Source organism: Copadichromis virginalis, linkage group LG3 (genome assembly GCF_057382275.1).
Source record: "Copadichromis virginalis isolate Kocher_CV1m ecotype Utaka linkage group LG3, C_Virginalis_male_GT1.1, whole genome shotgun sequence".
NCBI lineage: Eukaryota > Metazoa > Chordata > Actinopteri > Cichliformes > Cichlidae > Copadichromis > Copadichromis virginalis.
In genome coordinates, this window is record NC_140620.1 from 16,878,724 (window position 1) to 16,888,961 (window position 10,238).

General features: G+C 53.1%; 1 protein-coding gene and 1 pseudogene across 1 annotated transcript; both read left to right on the top strand.

Annotated features, from left to right (window-relative positions):
* Nucleotides 1–6,354, top strand: LOC146713092 (uncharacterized). The gene has a single exon (XM_085437486.1). It carries the CDS (start codon nt 1–3, stop codon nt 5,611–5,613), a length of 5,613 nt encoding a protein of 1,870 aa, XP_085293612.1. The 3' UTR covers nt 5,614–6,354.
* A 1,218-nt stretch (nt 6,355–7,572) lies between these two features.
* On the top strand, nt 7,573–9,723 carry LOC146713093 (uncharacterized; annotated as a pseudogene).
* The last annotated feature ends 515 nt before the right edge of the window (nt 9,724–10,238 follow it).

A 10,238-nucleotide genomic window follows, 5' to 3' on the forward strand; every position in this document is an offset into this window, starting at 1 on the left:
ATGGCCGCTGCTCGCCATTCTCGTGAAAAGTACGGACTTGAGACCAATTACTCCAACCCGTTCATATCGCTGACCAGTGTCTCCGAGGGTGCCGCGAGCATTAGGGAAGCTAACAGAGACAGAGCTGTGACTAAATGTGAACATATGAACCCATTCCTGTGTGCCGAAAGTTGTGCTAACACACACGCTAATGGAGAGTGTGTATTCGCGCCGCCCGATGGTCCTGCCCGGCCGCAGTTTTCCCGCACGAATCCCTTCGTTGATGCTGAATGCCGCAGCTACGGCCGTGAGAGAAACACAGGCAGCAGCATGAACTATTATCCAGCTCCTACTCCCCAAATGAAAATCCACTATCCAGACTCAAACCCATTTTCCTCCGCTCACATGGACAGTTTTGTACACAGCACACCGGCTCAGTTTAACGCAATGTTAAATACACCCATGCAATGTATGCCTTCCAGTAGCCTTAATGAAGCCATTAGCTATGGGGAAATCACTGCACAGCATAAACCCCGCTCGAAACCAGGCAAGACCCGCTGTGTGCCCCGTCAGCCCCTATCTGACAGTGAAGAGGACGGTGACACTAGAGAGAGAGTCCCCACCCTACGTCCGGGCCAATATGACGGCACCACACCGTGGAAGGAATTTCTGCACAGGTTTGAGAGCTGCGCTGAAGCCAACTATTGGTCAGAAAAAACAATGACAACTCAGCTTAAATTCTGCCTAGTTGGAGCAGCAGGGGCCATTATCCACAGAAATCCCCGCTCATCCAAATGGGATTACCGCCGCCTGGTGGACGAACTGGAAACTCCATATGGCCCTTCTTCTGACCATGCAGCTGCTGTTGCTGTAGAACTGAGGCAGCGAGTGCGTAAACCTGGTGAGGCCCTTCATGTTTTCAGAGATGACATTTATGGGAAAGTGGCTGTTGCATATGGTAATAGAGCAGAGATTGAACAAGACTCTATAGCTGTTGAAGTTTTCACCAATGGGCTGGGTGATGCAGAAATAGTACAGAAGTTGCTAGAGAGGCACCCAGCCACACTTGCCTGCGCATACGAAATAGCCCACCGACACGAAACCACTAAAAGGGCTGCATCTTATGTAACCAGTGCCATGCAGCAAGGAGCCCGTAACGCAGCTGAACGCCGGCCCCGAGCTGCCGTCGTCAGAGAAAAAGACAGAGATGAGACTGTTGCTGAGCATGCACCTGCAGCTAGCCCCTCACCGAATCGTTTTGTCCCACACACACCCTCGACAACACCGAACAATCACAGAAATTTTAAAAGGAGTGGGGTTCGCTGCCATAACTGTCAAGGTTGGGGCCATGTCCAAAAGCAGTGCCCTTCCCCTCACAAAACCACCAAGGCCTTAACATTGAACAGTAGCCCTTGGGACAGCCCAAAACCCACTGTGCTCCACCTTAAGTGCCAAAGCCAAGAAATGAGTATCCCCATGCGCCTCTACGAAGTGGAGGTATGTGCTGTTTTGGACAGTGGAGCCCGGAGGAGCGTGCTGCCGCTGCCCTACTACAACTCCATCCACCCAGACGTGAGACCACCACTACAGCCCTCAGTTGTTGAGACCTTGCTTGGTGTGGGACCTGGGGACGTGCCGGTGCTAGGTGAAGCCCAGATACCTGTCAATATCAACAATCGACAGGTGGATGTTGATTTCTTGGTGGCAGATATAGCAGGAAATGAGGTGCTGCTTGGGCATCCCTTCCTCACTCAAGCTGAAGCACGTCTTGATTTTGGCAAACGCCGCATCATCCTTTTCGGTGAAGAGGTGCTCTACTACCAAACCGAAGCCAGTACAAAGTCACACGCAGTGAGAATAGCTAGAACTGTGGTGGTGGAACCGGGGCAAGAGTATATGGTGAAAGGCAACGTGCATCCTGGTGCAGCAGCTCGAGGTGACATGATGCTTAGTCCCACCAAAGGTTTTGTTGAGAAGCACAAAGTACTTATCGCCAGAGTCCTAGTCAACGCACAGCCTTCTAAAGCTGTCCCACTTCGCCTTTTTAACCTTGGCAATAAAGCAGTAACAATTAAGGCGGGATCCATTGCCGGGCTCCTCCAGCCAGCTGAGGCCGTGGAACCCTCCATGGTCTCCCCAGCTGCAGACTCTCTGACCAGCCCTCCTGTGGTTCCTCTGCACCTGCAGGAGCTCTATGCCCAGAGCTGCACAGACCTCAATGACTATGAACAGCTCCAACTGAAACGCTTGCTTTGCACTTATGGACATGTGTTTTCTACAGGGCCTGCTGACCTGGGCCGAACCAGCCTTGTGCAGCATGACATCATAACCCGTCCTGGTGCCCCAGTCAAACAAAATCCACGAAGAATGGCAGGGGAAAAGCAGCAAAATGCTGATCAGCAGATCTACGACAGTCTACAGAGCGGTCTCGCCCAACGCAGCTGCAGCAGCTGGGCCTCGCCCATCGTTATGGTGCGTAAGAAAGATGGGACATACCGTCTCTGCATTGACTACAGGGCTCTCAACGACCGCACCATAACAGACGCCTACCCGCTGCCCCGCATCCAGGACACGCTGGACACACTCTCAACTGCCAGATGGTTCAGCACATTAGACCTCGCATCTGGCTACTGGCAGGTTGAGCTGACGCCTAGAGCACGCAGGGCCGCCGCTTTCTGCACTAGGACAGGCCTCTTTGAGTGGAACGTCATGCCATTTGGACTATGCAATGCCCCGGCAACGTTCCAGCGGCTGATGGACCGCGTCCTGGCTGGCATGCAGTGGGAGACCTGCCTGGTCTACTTGGACGACATCATCGTGCTGGCTAAGGACGTGTCGGGGATGCTGCAACGGCTTGGCCAGGTATTCTATAGACTTCAACAAGCTAACTTGAAACTGAAACCTGCCAAATGCTGCCTCTTTCGCCGCGAAGTTGCTTATCTTGGCCATGTGGTATCCGAGCATGGTGTGGCTACCGACCCCAGCAAAGTTCAAAAGGTTCAGATGTGGCCCACACCTACGTCCATCCAGGAGGTCAGACGCTTCATCGGCCTGGCCTCATATTACCGCCGGTTTGTGAAAGATTTTGCCTCTATAGCCGAACCCCTGCACAACCTGACCAAGAAGAATGCACATTTTCAGTGGCATGCTGAGCACCAAGCAGCTTTCGACAAGCTGAAGTGTCGACTCACCTCTGCCCCTGTTCTTGGCTATCCACTTGACCATGGAGAAATGACACTAGACACTGATGCCAGCGACACTGGCATCGGCGCGGTGCTGTCACAGATGCAACAGGGCGTGGAACGTGTGCTGGCATATGGCAGTCGTAAGCTATCAAGAACTGAACAAAACTACTGCACCACACGACGTGAACTACTAGCCGTCGTGGATTTCACGTCCCACTTTCGCCAGTATCTCCTTGGACGGCCTTTCAAAGTGCGCACAGACCACAGCAGTCTACGGTGGCTAACAAAAATGAAAGAGCCAGAGGGACAATTAGCTCGATGGCTCGAGAAGCTTGCCGAGTACAACTTTGAGATCATCCACCGTCCAGGTCGAGTGCACACCAATGCTGATAGCCTCTCCAGAAGACCCTGTCGCCAGTCTTGTCCATGCAGAGTGCAGGACCCCCCCAAGCATCTCGGGGGGACCAGTCATCAGGCAGTTCAATGCGAGTTGGACTCTGACACCAGCTCCCTGTTGCTGAGTCCGGTGAGGGTGGAGGGACAACCGGCTACTACAGCGGTGTGTCTAGTGGGGGTAAGTCATAACACCACCACACCAGAAACAAAGACTTTAGACCAAACTGCTCTTACAAAGTCAGACATTTTATGTCAAAACACTTCTATCAACACAGACATCTCAGAACAGACAATTCACACTAGAACAGACATATCACACCAGAACATGTCCACTAATACACACACTGTAAAGCTGACTGAGAAAGTATATGTGGCTAAAACCCTTGATACTGCTTCTCTGTTTCATGGTTGGACCATGGGGGAGCTGAGCCAAGCCCAGGACGCTGATGCAGACATTGCACCCATACGCGCCTGGATGGAGGCCAGCAGTGAGCGCCCCCCATGGACTATTGTTTCACCATGCAGCCCAGCAACTAAGACATACTGGGCTCAATGGAAACGGCTCTACTTCAGAGATGGAGTTCTGGTCCGTCGCTTCTACTGCCTTGACGAGACCCAGTTCTATCCCCAAATCGTACTGCCACGTAAGCTACAACCAGAAGTGATGGGCCAGATGCACGAAGGGCCAGTGGGTGGACATTTTGGTGTCGAGAGGACTGTGGCCAGACTACGAACCCGATTCTATTGGTATCACATGAGGGAAGACGTCGCTCTTTGGTGCCGTACTTGTACCAGCTGTGCATCCAGGGCCCGACCCCAGAAGACACCGCAAGCTCCGATGGGAACTGTCCGGGTAGGAGCCCCAATGGAGCGCGTTGCGCTGGACATTATGGGACCACTGAATGAGACAGAGCGCAGAAACCGATATGTGCTTGTGATACAAGACTACTTTACAAAGTGGACTGAAGCCTTTCCTATCCCAGATGAACGGGCTGCAACCGTTGCCGAGGTCGTTGCGTCTGAGTGGGTGTGCCGCTACGGGATACCTCAAGCACTACACAGTGATCAGGGACGCAATTTTGAATCTGATGTGTTCCAAGGGGTGTGCAGTTTGTTTGGCATAGATAAGACTCATACAACGCCATTCCGACCCCAGTCAGATGGCCAGGTTGAACGTTTCAATGCCACTCTCCAGAAGATCCTGGCCTCCACAGCAGAGCGTTGTCATTGGGACTGGGACCTGATGATCCCGTACGCTGTTATGGCCTACAGGGCGACCAAACACAGTGCTACAGGTTTCACCCCGAACTTCATGATGTTTGGCCGAGAACTGAGTGAGCCAGTGGACCTTGTCGCAGGTCTACCTCCTGATCCAGGCAACCAACCCTCAGTTCCAGAGTATGTGCAGCAAATGCGTGAGCGGCTGGAGCTGGCCCACCTCATCGCCAGGGAAGCCCTGGGTGAGTCAGTCAAGCACGCAAAAAGGCAATATGACAAGAACTGTTGCCACACACAGTATAAGACTGGAGATCCTGTGTGGTATCTCATCAAAGGAACACGTCACGTCAAGAACAAGGTCAGAAAGTTCCTCCCATCGTATGAAGGACCATTCTTTGTCCTGGGACAATTGGATGACCTAGTTTATCGGATCCAGAAGAACCCAAGGTCTAAAGTGAAAGTTGTCCACCATGACCAGCTAAAGCATTATCGCTGCCGCGAGCCACTGGACAATACCTGGGTCCTTGATCAGGCTCATCAGTGGTCCCCTACAGAGGTCCCACCACCAGCTTTAGAAGATGACCCAGCAGACCGTGATCTGGGTCTGCACAGTCTGTTCTCTACTGCAACTGGCAATGGCCCCAGCTCCTCTCAGCCTTCTGTCTCAGTTGCAGCTGATCCCGCTCTGGTTGTGGTTGTCCCATCGTCCCCTTCCCATGTAGACCATGAGAATGGTGGGGGTGTGGTGGGTGAGCCAGACCACCCGGGCCAGCAGTTTCAGCGACCAACTCGTCGGCGCAGAGCTCCAGACCGGTATGGAGTGTGGATCACTTAACTTGGTTTACCTACCATGGACAGTTCCAAGTAGGACTGAAGATTCGGTTCAAGTTTAAATCGTTTCAGCCTCCTATACTGTTAGCTACAATGGTTTAAAAGAGTTATATTTTTTTTTTTCATTGTTCCAGTGTTTACATTTTTTTTTAAAAAAGTATCTGAAGGACCTACGGGGTTATCTACATGCACTTATCCATTTGTATTTGTGCCTTCCTAGATGCTAGGATAAGTTGGTTATTCCCGGTCGCCATGTAATAGTTACAATTGTGTAATTTCTTTTCTACTTAACAGCACTTGAAATGCTTTATTTTGCACATGTATGTACACCTTACTTGAGCCAACCTCTTTGTCACTGAAGTGCACTCGTTGATACTATACCTCACCTTATATGCGGTAATGGCTAACACTTTTATCTCCTGTGGGCTCCAAGTGGTAAAGGGGATTGTGTACCAGTTTTATGCATTACAATGCTGGAGTGGAATTATTGTTTAATTGCCATCCAGAGTGGGGGTAGTGTTGCAGGAATTGCTGTCTTGTGTGTGACTGGGTGCAGTAAGGAGTGTATGTAATGTGTGTGTGAGCATGCGCGTGAAGGAAACGCGGGGAGCGAAAGAGGAAAAAGAGAGTGAGAGAGTGTGTCATGGGTAGAGGGCGACCGGGAGCAGCGTTCTAACGGGCTACAGGCTATGCAGTGTGTTTCCAAAGTGTGCAGTACTGTTATTAAAGCCTCATCTCTTCAGTACTCTCCGGTGCCTCGGCTGATTTCTGTCTGCCTCACTACTCCACAAAAGTGAAGGGAGTTAACCCCGAAGGAGGACAAACTTCGGCCCTGGAGGAAGCATCTCCCCTCGTGTCTCCCGACCACGGTCAGGGGACTGACGGCGAGGAATGGTTAACAATAACCATCACGTCCAATAGAAAAAAAACAGCACAAAAACACCCATAACTATGACCCTCGTTCGGAAATAGACACCTGCACCGCGAGGGAAAAAGGCGCACGAAAGATGCAGATGAAGACAAACCGCGGCATAATAATACTTTTACGTTTTGCAATCTACAAAGGTTTGCACTTTGAGAATCAACTTGTGAGAACTGTGAGTAATGTTCATGTGTGTGTGTGGAAAAAAGTGTATAAAGTGCGTGGCCAGGGGCTAGTTATTCTGAGAACCCCTGCTGCAATAAATGAGGGACCACTGTATATACTTTCTCTATGATTATTGTATTAATGTCACGGACCCAGCTCTGGAGGACTCGGGGTCCGTGAGCAGTTTTGACTGTTGATATTGTTGTTATTATTATTTTGGTGATGTGTGTGTTTTTCTGCACTGTGCTGTGTTAGTCTGTGTCCCACTCATATGTATAGGCAGGGTATGGGTGTGTATGTCTGCGGGTGTGGCTGGAGGATGGAGCTCAGCCACCTGCAGGCCTGAGGGGTGTGGCCCTGTGGAAGGACTGGCCACACCTGAAGTTCATGCCACACCTGTTGGTGATCAGGGCTCGTCGGGGGAGCTACTTATGAGAGAGTTGGAGCTCCCACCGGCGCGGGATCATTAAGCTAAGACTCCAAGTCAGTGTGTAGCATTAGGAAGTGCGGATCGTGTGTGTGTGTGTGTGTGTGTGTGTGTGTGTGTGTGTGTGTGTGTGTGTGTGTGTGTGTGTGTGTGTGTGCGTGCGTGTGCGGGTTCAGTGTTTAACGGCTGCTTCTGTATTGTCCTGCAGGTGAAACGAGGGACCAGAAGGGCAGCACGCACAGGGTGTGCAGTAACACAACAGCGGGGAGCACGAGCACGAGCACAGACGTCGGAGGGAAGCACGCACATGGGGTTCGAGGGAGCAACGGGGAGTTATTGTGTTTACAGCTTTCCACTGTAAATAAAGAGCACTGTTTGCATCGCAGAGTCTGCGTTTTGGGTCCTCCTTTCCCCACATCCCCACGGTCTGCCCTCCAGACCGTGACAGAATGATCCCGCCAACCACCATGGACCCAACAAACTCAGGAGTTGCCACGGAGGAGAGATCGCTCGCGCAGTTATGGGATTACTGCCGGAGCGTAATCCAGGCTGTAGACCCACACAGGAGACACCTACAGGTAGTGTTCCTTGACAATTACCTCACATCCACTACCCTCACCATGAACATTTTGGACATTAACAAACTTAGGCAATTGGTTACTAGTTTAAGGGAGAGCTCGAGTTTTGAATTATTTGGCTTGGGTGGCCCGAGCACGGACAGTTCGGCTGCTCTCCTAGAGACTCTAGCCGCTTGGTTTTTCACGCGTCGGCGGAGGGCTTTCCCGTCGATGCTCGCGGCACAATCGTTTGATCCGCCATTACAGAAGGCATGCCGCACTCTCCACCACCATTCCATTACGCCGCAACCCACTCCTGCGGTTTCAGCCCGGTCAGCTGGCAACGGACCGACAGCGCTCATTACCGCAGTGAGTAAACCAGACTCAGTTGTTTCAATAATAAACCCTGTCATTGACAATCAAAACACAGATGAACAGCGGATTTCCATGCACACGGCCCCGCCTTCACGGAGGAGAAGGCGTCCTCGCAAGCAGCGTTCAACTACATACACACTCACTCCTGTGCTGGTCGAAGACTCAGGACCAGCGGCTCTGGACGCCACAGTGAGTAAAATGGACTCTGCCGGTGTTATAAATTCCCTTCCTGTAAACACGAAAATAGAAACTGTTTGCTGTACCTCCAAAGACTCAGAAAATGTTCCCTCTGAGACTGTAAGCTGGGAGCTGGGGAGTTCCGAGCATACAGACCCAAATGACTTTTTGGCTCAGTCTGACCGTATGGAGACGGAGGTTCTCCCCAGGGCTTCCCCAGAGGCCAAACTGGAGGTCTCAGTTGCCTCTGGACCCCTGGAATTTGTTGAGCCAGCTGTAACATTTTCATCCTCTCCACCCTTCATAATAGCCATCTCACCCTCACCTCAGCCTGCTGCCCAGCTGGTAGCTCAGTCTTCAGTCCAGTCAGCCTCTCACCTTCATCCTCAGTTGGAGGTCGATATGCCGGCTGGACCTCCTCTGCCATCATTTCACCCATCTGTCCCTGCATCGCTGTCCAGTCTACCGGGAGTAGCTGCCACACCCGCACGGCCAGCTGTGGAGCCCTGCGAGCCGGCGCAGGAGCCTGGAGAGCGGGAGGAGCAGCTCAGCGAGGCGGAGCAGGAGCTCAGGGAGCGGGAGGTGCCCGCGCGGCCAGCCGTGGAGCCCTGCGAGCCGGAGCAGGAGCCCGGAGAGCGGGAGGAGCTGCTCAGCGAGGCGGAGCAGGAGCTCAGGGAGCGGGAGGTGCCCGCGCGGCCAGCCGTGGAGCCCTGCGAGCCGGAGCAGGAGCCCAGAGAGCGGGAGGAGCTGCTCAGCGAGGCAGAGCAGGAGCTCAGAGAGCGGGAGGTGCCCGCACGACCAGCCGTGGAGCCCTGCGAGCCGGAGCAGGAGCCTGGAGAGCGGGAGGAGCTGCTCAGCGGCCGCCTGGGGAGCAGCGCCGCCGCTACTGGGCCCGGGGCCCGCCACCAGAGGGGCAGCAGTGCCGCCGCCACTGGAGCAGTGGCAGGCCCCCAGAACTGTTTTGCTGCTGCTGCCGGACCCGTGGCCGTCCGCCGGAGCTGCAACGTTGCCGCCATTGGACTCGAGGTAGGCCCCCTGAAATCTTTTTGTAATGATGGGCCGCCTGAGACTGTTTTGTGGCGTTTTTCCTTTTTTGCTCTGCTGCAGGGTGGTCGGACTTTGGAACTGTGACCTTGGGGGGGTTGTTTCTTTTGTGGTTTTTGCTTGTTTTGGTTCTGGCCCTCCGTCCTGGACCCCCGCCGCCCGCCCTGGGTTGGTTGTGCTGTGGTTTTTGGTTTGTGTTTTTGTTTTCGGGTCGTCGGGAGCCGACCCTTAGAGGGGGGGTACTGTCACGGACCCAGCTCTGGAGGACTCGGGGTCCGTGAGCAGTTTTGACTGTTGATATTGTTGTTATTATTATTTTGGTGATGTGTGTGTTTTTCTGCACTGTGCTGTGTTAGTCTGTGTCCCACTCATATGTATAGGCAGGGTATGGGTGTGTATGTCTGCGGGTGTGGCTGGAGGATGGAGCTCAGCCACCTGCAGGCCTGAGGGGTGGCCCTGTGGAAGGACTGGCCACACCTGAAGTTCATGCCACACCTGTTGGTGATCAGGGCTCGTCGGGGGAGCTACTTATGAGAGAGTTGGAGCTCCCACCGGCGCGGGATCATTAAGCTAAGACTCCAAGTCAGTGTGTAGCATTAGGAAGTGCGGATCGTGTGTGTGTGTGTGTGTGTGTGTGTGTGTGTGTGTGTGTGTGTGTGTGTGTGCGGGTTCAGTGTTTAACGGCTGCTTCTGTATTGTCCTGCAGGTGAAACGAGGGACCAGAAGGGCAGCACGCACAGGGTGTGCAGTAACACAACAGCGGGGAGCACGAGCACGAGCACAGACGTCGGAGGGAAGCACGCACATGGGGTTCGAGGGAGCAACGGGGAGTTATTGTGTTTACAGCTTTCCACTGTAAATAAAGAGCACTGTTTGCATCGCAGAGTCTGCGTTTTGGGTCCTCCTTTCCCCACATCCCCACGGTCTGCCCTCCAGACCGTGACAATTAAACCTGTTAACAT